At 41.3% G+C, this 19,265-nt stretch overlaps 1 protein-coding gene across 3 annotated transcripts in view; it reads left to right on the top strand.

The window, feature by feature from the left end:
* cpne5b (copine Vb) overlaps nt 1-19,265 on the top strand; it is a 129,081-nt gene that overhangs the window by 84,514 nt on the left and 25,302 nt on the right. For all 3 annotated transcript variants that reach the window (XM_030051460.1, XM_030051461.1, XM_030051459.1), the window contains 2 exons: nt 11,915-12,018; nt 13,536-13,640. In XM_030051460.1, coding sequence (XP_029907320.1) covers nt 11,915-12,018; nt 13,536-13,640 — 209 coding nt within the window. The remainder of the gene's footprint in view (nt 1-11,914; nt 12,019-13,535; nt 13,641-19,265) is intronic.

Here is a 19,265-nt window from a genome sequence, read left to right as displayed (position 1 = left end):
CTCTTTCACAGAATTTCACACCTTCCTTGATATTATTTATTTTCATACAAACACACCTAAGAACTTAAAATGCAGAGCCTGGTTCACGGTTAAAACTTCACGTGGAAACAAATGTGGAGGAGTGCACCGATCAAACTTATGTAACTGCGGCCAAAACAAAGCCAGTCATGTGCGTGGTCTTGCACAACCTGAAATTTATGATAACACAAATGGAACTGCAGTTACATACAGTATGGACGCACCTCTGTAAAGGATTGGCTGAACTGTGAGGATGAAGGATACTGATTGCTTAATGTACTAGAAGCACAGCTTAAGTTATGTGGCCAGATGGTTAAACAATGCACATGAACATGAAGTAAAAAAGAGAGAACACCATGTTTCATACAAAAATTAGAATATTAAAAAAACACTACATATTAAATATGAGAATGTGCATACCACCACGCACTCTTTCCAAAATACACTATATTACCAAAAGTATTCGCTCACCCATTCAAATGATCAGAATCAGGTGTCCTAATCACTTGGCCTGGCCACAGGTGTATAAAATCAAGCACTCAGGCATGCAGACTGTGAAACAAGACATTTGTGAAAGAATGGGCCGCTCTCAGGAGCTCAGTGAATTCCAGCGTGGAACTGTCATAGGATGCCACCTGTGCAACAAATCCAGTCGTGAAATTTCCTCGCTCCTAAATATTCCACAGTCAACTGTCAGCTCTATTATAACAAAATGGAAGCGTTTGGGAACAACAGCAACTCAGCCACGAAGTGGTAGGCCACGTAAAGTGACGGAGAGGGGTCAGCGGATGCTGAAGCGCATAGTGCGAAGAGGTCGCCGACTTTCTGCACAGTCAATTGCTACAGAGCTACAAACTTCATGTGACCTTCAGATTAGCCCAAGTACAGTACGCAGAGAGCTTCATGGGATGGGTTTCCATGGCCGAGCAGCTGCAGCCAAGCCACACATCACCAAGTGCAATGCAAAGCGTCGGATGCAATGGTGTAAAGCACGCCGCCACTGGCCTCTAGAGCAGTGGAGACGCGTTCTCTGGAGTGATGAATCACGCTTTTCCATCTGGCAATCTGATGGACGAGTCTGGGTTTGGAGGTTGCCAGGAGAACGGTACATTTCAGACTGCATTGTGCCGACTGTGAAATTTGGTGGAGGAGGAATTATGGTGTGGGGTTGTTTTTCAGGAGCTGGGCTTGGCCCCTTAGTTCCAGTGAAAGGAACTTTGAATGCTTCAGGATACCAAAACATTTTGGACAATTCCATGCTCCCAACCTTGTGGGAACAGTTTGGAGCGGGCCCCTTCCTCTTCCAACATGACTGTGCACCAGTGCACAAAGCAAGGTCCATAAAGACATGGATGACAGAGTCTGGTGTGGATGAACTTGACTGGCCTGCACAGAGTCCTGACCTGAACCCGATAGAACACCTTTGGGATGAATTAGAGCGGAGACTGAGAGCCAGGCCTTCTCGACCAACATCAGTGTGTGACCTCACCAATGCGCTTTTGGAAGAATGGTCAAAAATTCCTATAAACACTCTCCTCAACCTTGTGGACAGTCTTCCCAGAAGAGTTGAAGCTGTAATAGCTGCAAAAGGTGGACCGACATCATATTGAACTCTATGGGTTAGGAATGGGATGGCACTTCAGTTCATAGTATGAGTAAAGGCAGGTGAGCGAATACTTTTGGTAATATAGTGTATGTGCACAGACTTTTGAGTTAGGTGAGCTGAGTGTGATATGTCTCAATGGAGGGTTGGCAAGTGGACCCAAATGCAGGGACTGGAGACAACTTGGGTTCCTTTGCAGATTAAAGCGCAGGTGGTGATTGAAATGCTGGCATACAAACTGGTTAGAAGACCAAACAGACTGGCAGGAGACTGGAGCAAACAGCCAGACAAAAACAAGCTGACTGCAGACTACTGTCTCACAAACTACAGAACTGACAACTAACACTAGCCAGCAAGGGAGCTGGAAACCAAGCAAACGACCATTAACGGGCAGGGTGGCAAGACAGAGAGGAAGGCAAGATGACAAAAACTTCAGGACAAACTTGTGTTAGGGAACTAATCAGAAGACAAGGAACAGTGGCAGGGGCAGAAGTTAGGAAACAAAGGGCGGGGTTGATGAGCAGGGCAGGTGTGGGGAGGCAGGGGGAAAAGGAAACTGGGATCACAGGAAGGACATACAGAGCACGCAGACAATTTCAAAACTCGGGAAAGACCATAAACAAAACATCCTAACCAAAAACACAGAAATCCAAGGACTGTGACAGTAATATAGCAAAGTGACAAAGCAAAAGTCAAATTCAGAGAGGAAATTTAGGTGAGCTTGAATTCAGACTCCTGAATTTGACATGGTTAATGTCGTGATGATACCATTAAAGGATTATGAATGTGGGCAACACTATTTGGACCGATCAGTGTTAATAATCAGCTTAGTATCAACCAAACCCTACCCATAACCCACATCCAAACCTGAACTTTACTTGATGCAAAGTTGATAAATCTATCTATAAGCACCAGTACACTACCAGTATACATTCTATTGATGCAAGTTGAGCATTTATATTGAACAGGAGTTAAATATCTACACTGGCTCAACTGTTAAACTCAGCTGATACACAGTTGATACTGAGTTGAATATTAATATTTGATAATCCAAATAAAGTGTTATCTTGGTGGATACTGCTCTTTTTTGACAAGCCTCATTTGTAAATAGGTTTAGATGTTGTCACTCAAGTCATACAGTATTTTAGAGCAAAATAATGCAAATATTAAGATATGATATGCCTTTATTTATTTATTTATTTATTTATTTATTTATTTCCATATTGTATGACAAATTAGATGTTATACATGCTATCAAACAATACACTAATTCATTATTATGTATCATATTAGTACATATTTAGTGGTGAGACTTTAGACTATTAATCTATTAATGGGTATTTGTGGGAGTTAGACTTATACACATTTTTTCAATGACTGAGATCAAAAATGGAACAATGTGTGAACATCAAATAAGCCAGGCTTAACATATCTGACAAATGGAATATATGTCCTCGATTTCATGCATACGCAGATATTCCCTGGATTTTTTAGATGTGGATTTGACATTAAAGCACAAGAAGCATGAATACTGATGTAGGTGGATGGGCCATCTGTGTTCATATGGATCCTGAGTGTGTCAAGCTTCACAGAAAACATAAACCATGCATAAGTGGGCCTGTCTTGCACGTAAATAGACACTCTCTCTCTGTCAATCGAACACACACCTGGTCTACCTAGAGAGGTGGTTAGAGTGATGCACAGTAACACAGAGGTCCTTACTCTGATTATTATTGTGTTGTCTGAAGCAATTTCAGATATTTAAACGAATATTCCAACATTGTGGGCAAAATACCCTTTTTACCAACTTAACCATACTGAGAGAAGATGTCCGATGCCATTTTCACCTCTGGAAGTCCAGTGCTACACTTCCCATGGGTAGCATTTCTTTTTAGCTTAGCATAAAGACTTGAAGTCTATAGGAGTCGTTAGGCTAGTTCTGTCAAAGTGAATAAATGAGTCTTACAGCAACTCTGAAGCTGTCTTACTTACACAGTGTACCATGTGTGTTTGGGATGTTTTTTTCTTGGGAGTCATTTTAGGAGAAGTTAGATGGTGGAACTATAAGCGCTGAACAAATTTATCTTTCTGTCTATCGCAGTGATCCACACAGCGCTGAAGGTATAGGGACATCTGGCATAAATGGACTTCTCCTAAAACAACTCTCATTTGTTTTGTTTAAACTCCAAGAGGTGTATTTCAAATACACATGATGCACTGTGTAAATAAGACAGCTTCATAGTTGCTATAGGTTTTGTTGTTCACTTCGCCGGAGCTAGGCTAATGACTCCCATAGACATAGATACTGCCCACTGCAACCAGACCAGTGGAAGTACAGATGTGAAATGGTATCGAACATCTTGTCTTCGTCTGGGTGAGTCAGAAAAAGGCGTTGGAGTATTCCTTTAACAGGTTCAGCTTCCACTCACCTGATTACATATTACTGAATACAGTATAAGTGTATTTTAGACCAGTTCAAGCCAAGGACTATCTCACTTCTCCCTCCACCACTCATCTTTACATCACCATTGCACTGCAGGGTCTCATTCATATTCAATTGTTTTTGAAGATACAGCACAGCACAGATTGAGAGTATTTATACTTTTCATAGGTTCACAAATCCTGCACAATGTCTTCCTTGAACAGGTCCATTTATCATAAAATCATAACATCTGATAATAGTCCAATGACTTGGTCAAATGATTAAGTGACAAAACATGTCACACACAATGTTCTGCCCATGCAACAAATCGCTCTGGTGATATTTCTATAGCTCTGTGTGGGAATTATTAAAGGCTGTCACAAAGAGGTAATTAATAACTTATGAGCCTCAGCTGAAAAAACAGAACAGGAAAATAATATAAGAGGTAGACCTCCAACCTTCTACTCCTGAGAAAAGTGTACAGGACAGAGCTGTCATTGTCTATCCTCAAAGACATTATGAATATGAAATCAGAATTTAATAACAGTGTCTAGTTAAATAAGTGTTCTGTTACTGGTGCTGAAGCATAAACAGTTTAATTAAGGGAGAGAGCCGAGCCCGACAGTGTACAAGCCAACACTATCTATACTGTGGCTCAAGCTCTGCAGTCACTACAGTAAGAGCCTAATGTCTTTGTACAATTGGCTTGTAGATTTGAGAATGTCAAATTATTCTTGCAACACTTTATTAAAAAAAAAAAAAAAAAAAAAAAGCCAACAAAAAACACTGTGCTTGAAGGAGTTTGGGAGAAAGTTTTTTTTTTTTTTTTTTTTTTCAATATTGGCAGAATGGAATATTACTAAAGGAACTGCAGTGAAAGCTAATAAGTACCTGCAGTGCATGCAATCGAAAAGGTTGCCATAACCATGGGAATAAGATGCATAATTTGTTTTGTGGAGTCGGTTCCCCCAGTGGTACTGTAGGAACTGAACTTTCTACATGAATGCTCCTCTATTAGCAGGTCAGGGGCTGGCTGTTTGGTAGGCTAAATTCGTATGTTGCTGCCTGGCACAAACAGGCTAGGGACTCTGCTGTTAGGTTACCTGGCTCCCTGGTTACACTGCTGTTTTTTTTTTGTTTTTTTTTTAAATTGGCTTTTGGAAACTTTATTAGGCAACACAACTCTAGAGAATTCACAGATTTTAGCTTTCTATGGCTCTAAACAATATACAATCAGTCAGATTCGTCTATGATCATAAAACCTATCATAAATACCACAAATATCATGAGCGTGTGTACATACTGTATATATCTGTTCATACACACACATATCCACATATACATTCACACCACTCCTCCCCCACTCCCCATCATCCTCCCACGCACACCCTATTTCACCGGCCTTTAATCGAACAGCCACCTTTTTCCCCTTTTTGTGCCATTTCCATTTATATTTGTTCAGTGTTTAATCCCCAGAGACACGGACACACATGCTGTACATACACACAAACATGCACAGAAAAGGGATAGATCTTTTCACTGATGCAATCCCGAATAAGGAAAAAAAATACCTTTAAAGACCAACAGGTCTGAGGCGGACATGAAGCTTGTGTACATCGGTCATGTTCTACTGTGAGCAAATAGAAGACCAATACAATAGATGACTTTACTATCATAATATCGGCTATTTACTTGTATTTTTCATACATGCTATGTCATATAAGCCTTTAACTGTGTATAGAAGTCAGGTATATTTAAAGCACAGTGTTGAATAGTGATTTTCACTTAAGCTGGGCTGGGAATACAGTGTTGTTGTAAAAATGGAGGCTTTCCTTCACTATATATTGTATTCCAGAGTGGGTTGTATCTCTATCCATCCATGCGTGGGCTCAGTAGCTGATATATGTTTATTTATGAGCCTGTACTCAGAAAGCTGTCCTATGGGTTTATGTATTTACATTAAACATACAAGTGGGCAATAGTCCACTCTGAGTGATCCCTGCAGCCTGGACAGAGATGGATGAAGAAGAAAAGGTGTAATCACCTCCAAAATGATTTGACATCTAATGAACTGGTTACTTTTCTTGTAGAGTGTGAAGCAGCTGTTAGGGCCATGGAACATGAATCTGTTAGAGGCTGTAATTAGGTTTAAAGTTTTAGAAAGCTGCTGAGGTTTTTTGCTCTCACTCTCTCTCAAAATAATCCAGGTTACACAAACAATATGTGCGCTAAGACGGTGTAATGTAAATGCATTTGTTTAAGCTTACTCTGCACCTCCACTACCCGTGTCTCCTGTCTTCCGTCTTCATTAGAGTGTGTTGTTTGCTGCATTGACACACACACACACACACACACACACACACACACACACACACACACACACACACACACACAGTCAAAGACACACTCTTCTCTCCCTGCCACTAGCATTCCTCCATTATTCCCCAGAGGATGGGAATGTGTCTACCTTGCCTGCCCACTCTTTAAATATTGATACCCTGATTCTCTCCATATTAGCAATTGGCTGTTGATCACAGGCCTTAACGAGGGTGTGTGTTCGTGCCACAGGACCTTAATGAGGCAGGAACAGATGCATATTTAATATCCCCAACACATTCCATCACCATAAATGCTTTTATGTGCCTATTAGCTCTGCGGAGGTTTCCTGGCGTGCCCTTCTGCTCACTGGCTCCGACAACACCCATGTTGCCAAACTCTGCCTGTTAGAAAGCCTGAACCTGCAATCACACTGCAAGCCCCATGATCAGCAAGTCACTGAAGCCCATTTGTTTCCTGTGGAGCTCAGCAACCAGGGAAGGTTGGTCGATGTGTGTACAGTCAACAAGTTTGTCAGCTGTGAAAAGTTGGCCTTAACTGAACTTTTCACAGCACTTCAGAGCGGCTTCCTCGCTTCTCTCCTCTTAGTCCTTTGGCTGCTTCCGCAAGAGGTCACCACAATGGATGCCCTTCCTAACGCAGCCCTTCCAATTATATCTGGGCTTGGGCCCAGTGCTAGGAATGCACTGGCTTGTGCATCCTCAGTGGCAGGGGAATCAACATACATGTTTTCATGCTCATCCAGAGCAAGGAAAACCACACAAACATGGGGAGAGCATGCAAACTCCACACAGACAGGCCCTGTTCCAGTCAGGATTTAATCCCCGGATCTTCTTGCTGTGAAGTGATAGTGCTAACCACCTCGCTTCCTTGCTTCTCTATCAATGTGATTTATCTTCATAAACAATAATTACACAAGGCAAGTTCACAATCGATGGAATTTATGACTGCCATTCAAAGTTTGTCCTCATTGTACCTCACTACTGTATGTTAACTCATCAGAATATATTTCCAGGGGGAAATATTATTTTGCAGTGGAGGAGGGTGAAAAAACTGAAGTCCAAGGAAACAGAACTTTATTAAGGCCAGCCAGGGCCTCTTAAAATATAGAGCAATCTGCCAGGATAATGATGCAAGTGCACAAACTTAATGTAAACTTTTTTGGTGGGCTTGTCCTGTTCTGCAGAGGCAATATATAATGTTTAACAGAGCGTGTGCAGCAAAGCAGTTCAGTCAAAACGTGGAAATACATGGTTTTGTCCTAAGACCATAGAGAGACATTTGAAACACAAAATGACTGTAGTGATTTTGCCTGTCTTCACATCAAAGGGTTTGTTTTGTAGGCATATATTCCAATACTCATGAAGGTCACACACACACAAATCTACAAACACACTCATACACATACACACACTCACAAAGCTGGAGGCCAGGGAGTAAGACAAAAAGCGAGACAGAATAAATGAAATCTCTTGCTAAGTATCATTACTTTCACATGTTTGGAAGACATTAGCAGTCAACCGTTTATATGTCAGTCATTACACTGCATTGCAGCCAACATACCCATGAGAAATAGAGGAGAGAGAGAAAGACAGAGACAGAGAGAGAGGGGGTGAGGGGGAGAGAGAGAGAGAAAAGGAGAGACAAAAACAAAGAGAAAGTGAGGAACGACTAAAGAGCTCTGATCCTCTGTGCAAGAGGAGTGTGAAATGACAGGTACTGTATCGCTGTGTGTGTGAGTGTGAGTGTGTGTGTGTCCTCAGGGTGTGGGCAGGAGCACTGATAAAGTTCTCCCTGCTGCTTGAGTGGAGTACATGGACTCATTTCTTTGTTAAAGAAAAGTGTGTAAGGGAGACACTGCATGGTGCCTGGCTGTGAGGCCAGTGGAGTAAAAACCATACATATTCAAACAGGAATTAGAAAAGACAGTGGCATATGTGCACGTGAACACTCACACACTCCCTCACTTGCAATCTGTTGGACTCACAGCCTCACACATACAAGCTCTGCTGATTTGCTGCTTGGCACACACTCAAGTACGAGGTGTGAGCTGCAACATTAAAAAGCCATTATGCTGTCATTAGCAGCAGCAAGGCTGTCCAGTGTAAGGTCCCATGCTCCAACAACAACAACAATCCACTGTTTTAGCACCTCATCTCTTAACATAATGAACCCACTGTGTTCCAGAGATTAGCTACAGTCCATATGCCAGTGATAAGTCAGGCTCCATCTCTGCACTGGCACCATGTGGAAAGAGCCAAGAGGAGGCAGCAGCCGATGGTTAACAAGTACTAGCTTCTACAGCGGGCATGAGGGTGATTTATATTGGAGGGGGGGTTGCGAAAAGCGCTGGGTTTCATGATGAACAGCGGGTGGAGAAAGTGCACAATCAGGCTTGTTTGGAAGAGAGAGGGTGCACCACAGAGAAAGTGAAAGAGTTGGTTTGGAAGCAGAATTAATCTCCCAGCATCTGTTGTTGTTTTTTGATTTATTAGAGGTGTATATAGTGTTTTTTTATTTATTTATTTTCTTCATTGTTGGTGTGAGTTTCTCTTGGAATCTACAGTTATCTTAAGTCAGCTTTGGAAACAGTTCTTCGAAGGCACCACATTACGTTTTTCTTCATTGTAAAATTCCGCAAAATTAATGATGGTAGCAGTTTAATTCTAGTAATCAAAAGCAAAGTTTGCACTTTCAAACAGCAGCACTAATCACCAGACTCTTGCCTTTATTTGGGAACATAAAAGGAGGTCAATTTCTCTCTGAAACTATCTGGTCATGACATTTTCCAGCAGAGCAGCAATATGCTGCCTTCAACAGAAAGCAGGTCATGAGGAGCTCCTGTAGTAATGATTGTCACATTTTAATGGCCTGCTGAAATTATAATGTGCTGGTTGAAAATTACATATGGCATGCTGAAACCAGCAAAAGCTGCTTTCAGCAAATCTTTGGTAGCATTAGCTACAAATCTGATGATTCTATTTTGCATTGCAATCTCACCCAATCTATCTTGCAATTTACAGCCTACTTAGTTGACTCCTTACTCTGCTGGTTAAGGTGTAAATTTACCACCTCACCGCCTCACCACTTTTTTGATGCCCTGGTAGTCTATAGTAGCTGAGCTGAATTTGGACTTGCTGCTGTTTATGTTTATATTTGGATTTGAATTGAAGGTGTAAATCAATGAATTGGGCTTGTAATGCAAGTGTCAGCTAGACATATTTTGTGTTGTAATGCCTTATGAAGGCTAAGTGATGGCTTATAACAATGTAATCCATGACAACATAGTTATTCCAGTTTTTTTAATAAACAAAAACAAGAAACAAAGCAACTATCAAAAAGTATTAGAGAAAAAAAGACAAAACAGCCCAAAGCAGAGAGTGTGCTTTGTGTTTGATGTTTCTCTGAGGCTGAGATGCACTTGAAGTGTCTGATGCAGTCCAGATGCTGTGACAGGTATCAGAAGAAGTTAGCTTGATGACTGTTACTCATGCTAGCATTAGACTTGGTAAACAGCTGGCACAAATGTTTGCAGGACTCCTGGTGGGAGGACATGGAACTATGGTTTGAAATTACAATGCATGCATACACTCTCGCTTTCTCTCTCTCTCTCTCTCTCTCTCTCTCTCTCTCTCTCTCTCTCTCTCTCACACACACACACACACACACACACACACACACACACACACACATATACACATACACACATATACACACACTGCTGGTGGCCCCATTAGGCTGTGCTTATAGATAAAGATAGAGTGCAGGCTGGCTGCCAATGCCTCCACAAAGAGAGCATGTAAGCAGGTGCCATTCAATTAGAATTAGAACAGCACAGAGCAAAGACTCAGACAACAGCCAGCCACATGTCTATATTCAGGGTCCTGCACACACTGCCACTGAACATTATGATAAGGCTAAATAAGCTGATTCTGATCATGCACAAAGTACCTACCCAACTACCTGAAGTTTATCAGGCCCCCCTGCTCAAAATCATCTTTCACATCACTCTATGTCAAAGGCAGTCTCCTCAAATGTCGCCCTTCAGTTCCTTGCCAATGGTGTACTGACAGTAATATGTGAATTATCCATTATGCTACTGTAATAATGACACTAATCGATGGAAATATAGTGATTTAGAGTCAGTGTAACGACAGTAAAGGTGCAAATCTATTCTAATTCAACATGTCAGTTAAAATGAGGGCTGAGCCTCCAAAGTGGGGGGCAAAGCTCCACTCTAGTTCCACACCCAAATCCTTTCATCTGTATGATCAAAGCAATGACACCTTCCCTTTATTCTTCATAGAGTAGACAACACACATGATGTGTGCCTTACCTGCCATCTGACACCCTCATGATTCCTATGTGGAAAAGCTTCATAAGTAATCTAAGAGGATGAAGTCATGCATTATTTGTTGATGTATTAACCCTTTCAACTCTGATTTTTCCTTAAATTTTTCCTCAGGGAGCTTCAATTTAAACATTTCCCATATTGTACAAGAATTGTACATCAGTGTGCCATTAATATATCCTGTGTCTGCTGGTTGTGATGCTTCATTACAGCTGCATCACGCTGACTGAGTCAGATATTCAAATCAAGATGTCATTGCTTTATGGCCACACCATTACATTAAACAGAAAATATCTAGATGGCTTGTGCATCATTTTATACACATTTCTGTGTAATTTAGCAGGACATATTTTGTATCATTGGAAGCCTTGGGATTGAATGTATTTGTAATGACAACCCCACCAAAGGGACCAGCAAAGTTGTAAAAGGGAGATTCATAAATCTCTGCAGTCATTCAAAACTTTTAAAAGGCTTTTAAAAGTGTGTAAAAGTCATATGGTTATGTGTTTAGACAACACAGTTCAGAGAAAATGCACTGTAACGTTACAGAATTTTCTCCTGAGTCCTATTTGTGAGTGCAGCTGGTTTGTAAACCATTACTCCAATAGTAGGTCTCTCTTTCCCTCTCTCTCACTCTGTGTGTGCGTGCGTGCGAGCGTGCGAGTGTGCGTGCATGCGTGCGGGCGTGCGTGCATGCGTGCATGCGTGCGTGCGTGCTTCTCTCAGAGTGACTGATTTGCAGTCATGTAATGAACTCCAATATTCCTCTGTAAAAAAAAAAAAAAAAAAAAAAGAATTCTGCAATATGCACAGATATACTGTATACTTAAATGGCAAACACACACACACACACACACACACACACATGCACACAAACATACACTGTATGTCTGTCTGTGAGATGAAAAGAGACTTTTCATTAGATGGAGTTTCATCTCATAATAATGCAATATTCATTATCTTATTGTGTGATGTACAGACAGCTGCCTCCATCTGCTGTCCCACTGTAAGCTATGGAGATAAAAGAAAGGGAAGGGAAGAGAAATAGGACAGCATAAATAATATCATCCAGGCTTTCATCATAAAGTGCTTATGACGCCCCTCACCATCCACTTCCACCCCATCTCCTCCCAACCACACCCCATCTCCCCCCTTTCTACATCTCCTCCATGCATCCCTGCAGGACAGTGCCACTATGCAGTTCTGCGCCAACAAGCTGGACAAGAAGGACTTCTTTGGCAAGTCAGACCCTTTCATGGTTTTCTACAGAAGCAACGAAGATGGAACGTGAGTGTTTGATGTTGCCCTGTTTTCACTTTCCAAGTGTTTTGAAAGTAGCTGCAGGCCGGCACTGCCAGTGGACTGCTGTTTGAGGAGGCCCCCCTGGGTTGCACATAATCCACTGAGATATGCCACTAGCACAGTGGAGTAACTGGTATCAAAAGCCGCACTGCATGCAGGTTTGTGTTAACAAGGCTTTCTCATGTCCTTGCAAGGTACGATAACACTGTCAGTTACCAGGATACCCTTCTGAAAGCAGGCCGAATTCAGAATTCCATTGGCTTACATGACAGCCTGTTAGCTGAGAAAAGCATGCTTTTAAAAATGTGGCACCCATGAGAATAGATAAGTAAGTATTCGTGGTGTTCTTGGCTGAGAAAATGAGATGTATGATAGTGTCATATGATAAAAAAGAAGGGCAGCAGTGGTCACAATTACTTTTTCTAAGAGTGGTGGCATGCATTGCATACAGATGCATGCATCCAGGTAACAATGCAACTCCAACTCTTGTGACTGTTTTACACAAATGACCCAAGGAAAGCGAATAGGAAAGAGACATAACTCATGTAAAAAGCATACCAAAGGAAAAGTTAAGCATCATCTGCATTTTCCATTTGCATGTTCCATCACAAAAAAAACTGAAGCAAGCTGTGTATGAATGGATAACACCTTCCCATCTCCTCCTGCTATCCTAGCGTGCTGTTCAGGCTCCCAATGGGCAGCGCAGTTGTGGCAGCATCAGTCCTGTGTAGCCAGAGATGCTTCAGCAAGTGTTTCATTAGGTGTCTGTGAGCTTTTCTCTATATTTTTTTAAACATAACAGGGTGGGAAATGTATCCCTACAGACTTTCTAAAAGTATCTGCTGTTGGTGCAAGAGAGAGGTGCAAATTGCTGTACGGCGTGGCCAAAGGACTCACAGGTTTTTAAATGGCTTGGGGCACTTAATAGGGCATGAGTAATCCATGCCCTTGGGTAAGGAAATAGGATACATGTTGTTGTTTTTTAACCAGATGTTTGGGTGGATTTGGTGTAAATTCCTGTGGCTACGCTCTGTCAAAAGTTTCAGGTATCAGAGCAGGAGCAAGCCATATGCAAATAACTAGCAAGGGAATAGATTTAAAAGTCAAACTGAATTATTAAATTATTCTCTGTGGTCTAAAACACAATATAACTGGGAGCTGGGCCAAACAGTAAACAAAACAGGGTGCAGCCCTGTTTAAATAGTCTGCTTTCGCTGTGTTTTCAGGCATGCTTTTTTCTTGCAGCTGCTGGCTCTTCAGTCCACTGCTCCTCCCCTTGTTTGCATATTTGGTCTCTCTGGTTTGACAATAAATAATAAAATTTCTTTCTCTACCTGGTTTTTCCCTTGTATTCTTCCTCTCTCTCTCTCTCTCTCTCTCTCTCTCTCTCTCTCTCTCTCTCTCTCTCCCTCCCTCTCTCTCTCTCTCTCTCTCTCTCTCTTTCTCTCTCTCACACACACAATCTCCATCTCTTCCCCAACCTCCTTCCTCCTCTCCTCCAGGTTTACTATCTGCCATAAAACAGAGGTGGTGAAGAACACGCTGAATCCAGTGTGGCAGTCTTTCACCATCCCAGTAAGAGCCCTCTGCAACGGAGACTACGACAGGTACATTTCAGCCTCTCTCTCTCTTTTTTTTAAATTCCTGGTGACCTCCCTGCATGTGCTCAGTGAGTATGTTATTTTATCTCAGGAGCCCAGGGGCGTTCTTTTACTTTGACATGTTTTATTTATTTACCAAATATTCTATCTAAAATAAACACCTAAAACCTAAAATACCTAAAACACACACACACACACACACACACACACACACACACACACACACACACACAGACCTATATCTATATTTCTATATATCTATATACATCTATATGTGTATCTATCTATCTATCTATCTATCTATATAGATATAGATAAATATATATAGACAGATAGATAGATAGATTCTATTATTCTAGTAAGCATCGCGGGGGGTGCTGAAGCCTCTCTCTCCCTCCCTCTCTCTCCCTCTCTCTCTTTCTCTTACCCATTGGGTGGTTTTGTATATTCCAAGGACTGCGCTCTTCTGGACAGAGATCTTAGATGTTTTGCAAAGCCTAATCTGGCCGTCCTGCTCTTGAGTGACACCAGTGGTTTGCACCTCGCTGTATACCCTCTGTATTTATTTTCTCACAAACGTCTCTCGACTGTAGATTTGGACAATAATACGCCTGCCTCCTTTAGAGTGTTTTTGACTTCCCTAGACATTGTGAATGTTTTTTTCTTCACCAGGGAAAGGATACTTTGGTCATCTACTTTAGATGTCTGCTGTGGTCCTCAAGGCTTTTTGGTGTTGCTGACCTTACCAGTGCATTCCTTCTTTTTCAGGCTGCACTAAACCATTGATTTGGCTACGCCTAAAGTTGTCGCTATCTGACTGATAGATTCTCTTTTCTTTTTGTGCCTAATGACGGCCTCCTTCACTTGAATAGACACCTTGGATCGCATGCTGAGGGCTCTGATAAACAGTGACCAAATGCATGAAAATCCATGAAACTGCTTTTTAGTCAAGTATCTAATGACTTTTGAGCCTCTGAAAATGGGGTGACAATGTAGAATGTAGAAAGGTTAATGCCATATTTTTCAACACCTTAAATTAAAGCTGAAAGTCTACACTTCAATCACGTCTTTGTCACTCCATTTCAAATCCACTGTGGTGGTGTGCAAGGCCCAAATTATGAATACTGTGTCACTCTCCAAAAACTTATGGACCTAACTGTATTTAAAAACCACTTGAGCCTGTATTTTCTGAAAGAAATAAACTGAATTTCACTGAGATTTCAGAGGGTTAAATGGAACATGTCAAAATAAAAGTCTCTGCCTTAAGATTAATCTGTTCACTGCTGCACTTCACTCTATTTATCTCATCTATTTTATCCCTCATGTTAGCTCAACAGCCCCCAACACACACACACACACACACACACACACAGACACACACACACACACATGCACGCACACACACACTGTCATTTAATCATATGGTTCGCATTGATGTCTTGGTGCTGTCATTGATCCCCATAGGCTCTCTCTATTGACTGCTCAAGCCTTCCTGGCCTTTATTAGAATGCCATTGGGTGATAAACGGTATACTGATGACAGCCATTACCACATCCCAAGCATTGATGTGTTAAAGGAATTGCAATCTATACCAGTTCAAAATGCCGCAGCGCTAAGCTTCCTATCCACTCTACTATCACATCATTCCAAAGCAGCTGTGTGTGAGAGACTTCCCTCTTTATCGATTGTTTCTGGAGTAGCAGGGCTCCCACATCATGAGCCACTCCTAATCTCCGCTGGTGTCCTTGTGGCTTTCCTCTTATCACCACGTGAGATAATCTCCGAGTGATACGCCATTATACTGCATCGCTTAAATTCAGAGATCAGAGTGGTGAGGAATGGTGGCTTCAAAAAGCAAAAAAGGAGACTGGTGTGAGGGATGAATGAATGAACAATGAGTAAACAAATAAGTACAGATATGTTTTGGATGATTTATTATGTTTTGTTCGTCCATTATTCGCTTTGCTTTTATACTTTGCTCCTCTTGCGAAAAGCACTCCGATTTTGCTAGCTAATGAAATGATAGGTGGCTCATCCCAGCAAGTCCACAATTAATGTGGACTTATTGTGTTAGAGGGGATATGAACTTCTGTTTCTCTTTGGAAGGAATAAATAATCTTATCTGTCTGCCTCTAATTGAAAATAGATTTAGAATTGGGGAGAAGAAGAGAAGAGGTGGAATCATAAGGAGAAAAATAATGAAAGCGTGGCGGGGGTAGATGAAAACGGAGTGAGAGACAGATTACTTTTGTGGGGAGACTACTGCATGTGACATCACTCCCTTTGTTTGAGGGGTGTCTCTTTCTCCCTCTTGCTTTTGTCCTCTCTCTCTCCCTTTCTCACCCTGTCTCCCTCTCACTCTCTCTCTCTCCTGTCTGTCATATCTCTTGTTTGTATGCAGACTAGTGCTGCTGCACAATCTGATTGTAATTGTAATTCCTGAGAATGCTGAGACGACAGAGTAAGGAGATGACAAAGAGAGAGAATCAGACAGTCAGACATAAAAACAGAGACAGAGCGATGCTGATAGTTTCGCCTTCAGAGGGGCTTGGGCACGTGAGACGTATTTGGGTGAAATGGTGTCAGCCAGCCAATCACATCAGATCAGGAAGGGGTCACTACCCTGTCAGAGCCAATCAAACACAAGGGACTGACCTGTGCATCAGGGGCACTTCTTGAAATGCCCCTATGTCAGTCACACACACACACACACACACACATAACACAATTAAGTGTGACAGGCAACGAGATGAAATACAGCCTGGAAACACTGTATGTCTTGAGATATCACCAAGACAGCATTATTACAGTAATGTGCTCTGTACTTGTGTGTGGGTGAAGAATAAGCATGGTGTTTGGGTATGCCACTGTGGGAGATGTGAATGATGTATAGATATATTTTATTATTCATTTATATATGGATTTATTTATTCGTTGGGAACTGGGAACCACTGGTGATTTCTGTTCAAACCTCTGTAGGGAGTAAGTCTGAGCAACTGATTTTTTTAAACAATATGAATCCATCAACAGAGTGTTAAAGAAGGTTTCAGTTGTCAAGGTCACAGTATTTCTATAGTCTTCAGCATTATGCAGGAAGTCCTATGACTTTTGACTTACTATTTGTAGGTAAGGCTGAGGATTATTGACAAAATAAAGTAGCATAATATTTTTGACCAAGTGGCTCAATATCCATGTTGTGATGTTATTATAGGGATGACTATTAGTAGGATGAAGTGTTCCACTTGTGATGTATACCCCATCCCAACCAGGCTGTTTGAATCCTGCTTCCAAAATCTCCCCCATGTACAAGTATAATAAACTCCTCTCTTAATTTAAGTGTCTTCCCCACAGCTTTCAAGATTCCACTGGTAAAACCTTTTCTCAAGAAATCCAATCTGGATTACTCAGAGCTAAACAATTATAGACCCATAAACCTTTCCTCAGTAAATGTTTAGAGAAAATTGTTTTTAATCAACTACGTGTTCATTGAACCAACAATGACATTTTAGAAAGGCTCCAACCTGGCTATCGAGCAAACCACAACACAGAGACAGCCCTACTGAAAGTTGCAAATGGCCTCAGAATTGTTGTAGATTCAAAAAATGTGGCTGCCCTTGCTCTCTTAGACCTCAGTGCAGCATTCAATACGATCGACCGCAAACTTTTAATTGATAGACTTGAAAAATGGGTGGGCCTCTCTGAGCGTGTATTAGCTTGTTTTCAGTTTTATTTAACTGGTAGTTTTTTATCAGCCTGGGTGTATCAGAGATTCATGGTATTGAATGTGGTATTCCTCAAGGAAGCATCCTCGGCCTGGTTTTGTTTTCATTATATAGGCTCCTGCTTAGCCACTATATCAATTACCATTTTGTGCTGTTTCGCCAAATGACCCTGTGTCACTGACATTAATATATGGATGGGTAAAAATATTTTAAAACTAAATAAGGAGAAAAATGTCATTCTCTTAACAGGACCCAAGGCAGATAAACTGCACTCAGTGCTTGGTGGTCCATCATCTGACCATGATTTAGCTTCTGGGGGCAATGGCCATTTTGGGTTTACAGTAGAGCCAAAAATAACCAGAAATGTTACCATCACCGTCTCTGTTATTATGTATATGTGTATATACATATATGTATGTATGTATGTATATGTGTGTGTGTGTGTGTGCATATATGTATACACACACACACACATACACACACACACACACACATATATATGTATATATGCTGTGTATATGTATTTCTTTTCTAACTTATTTTTTGATATAAGTGTTTCATTAAAAACATCAAAAGAATCAGTTCTCTCTCTCATTAACATGCTTGGCTGAGTGATTCAAATGTAGTCTATTTCTGTCCCTGGCAAAAGATCACAGACAGATCTATGTAATTGGTGCTGAAGAATTGTTCCATGTCAAATGCACTCTCCTTTTATCCCTCAATCATGTGCGCCTCTATTACTAAAGATGAGTCGTGTTCATTAAAGGTGCCATAGAATAGTAGCTGAAGATCTCTGTGGCAGATTAGTTACAGAGTGCATATTGTTCTGAGAGTTCAAGGAGCACTCAAGGATCTGAGGAACTAGGTCCTTTGATGCAATTGTGACTTATGATACAGTGAATTAAAATAAAATGATGATGAATGCTTTGAGCCAGCACAGTGACAGCTACAGCTCATATGTGTGTTTAACTTGGGGTGAAGTGGAACTGCACTGCTTGTCTTAGGTTGAGCACTAAGTTTGTTTCTGCATGGAGATCGGTCAAGGGAATGATAATTGACAAGGGCCTGCAGGGTGCATTTACCATCACACTCGCTTTTTTCTTTCCTTCTTTCTGTCTATCTCTCTCTCTTTCCATTACTCTTCTGCTTCATCTCTATTTTCACACCTATCTAGCCTGTACCTGTTCACTGTCTCTCCCCACACCGAAAGAGAAACATCATGTTTCTGCCACCTAGGTGACTCGTACATTTCTCTCTAGCTCCCAGCCTTGAAGATAACCTCAAAGGAACAAACTGTCACTATGGAGCGACAGGGGCCAGGTGGCAGGCAGGAGCCTAGGCTTATTTCAGGCATCTTTCAATTCCTCAGCGACAGAGAAGTATCTCTGATGTGCCTCTTGCTTCTATTTTCTTTGGATCTGGGTTGGTGTCAAAACTGCTTGAGAGGGAGTGGGGAAGCTTGGGGGTGAGATCAATGTGACTCAGGAATGAAAGTGCAGAGAAAAGTTTTTTACACTCTGCAGGGACATTGTTTCTGTTACATTTTATGTAAAATGTCATCCCTGTCTTCAGTGTGTCTTTTTCTGATGTTCTTTTGAGTGTTGGAAGTTTGCATGTTCTGCAGTTTGCAAGTTCCAATTTTTGGAGGTAGCGCTTGATACAAGTTGAATCTTCATCTCCCAAGACAGAGCCAGCTGCTTAACCTTGTTTCAGAGCTGTCATGGATCCTGGCTTTTAATCAACATTGGGTTTCCCTAGAATAAATTTGAAAGCACTTTATAAAGAATGCATGTAAGTGAAACGACATAATCATGAATAATTACAAGGTTTCTGGAGAATAACTTTTACATGTATCTGTGATTGCTAATGACATCTGTAATTTCCAATGTGGCACAATGTTAGCATTTTA

Source organism: Myripristis murdjan, chromosome 5, assembly GCF_902150065.1.
Source record: "Myripristis murdjan chromosome 5, fMyrMur1.1, whole genome shotgun sequence".
NCBI classification, from domain to species: domain Eukaryota; kingdom Metazoa; phylum Chordata; class Actinopteri; order Holocentriformes; family Holocentridae; genus Myripristis; species Myripristis murdjan.
The sequence above is the reverse complement of the archived record's forward strand: the minus strand, read 5'-3'. Positions and strand labels throughout refer to the sequence as shown.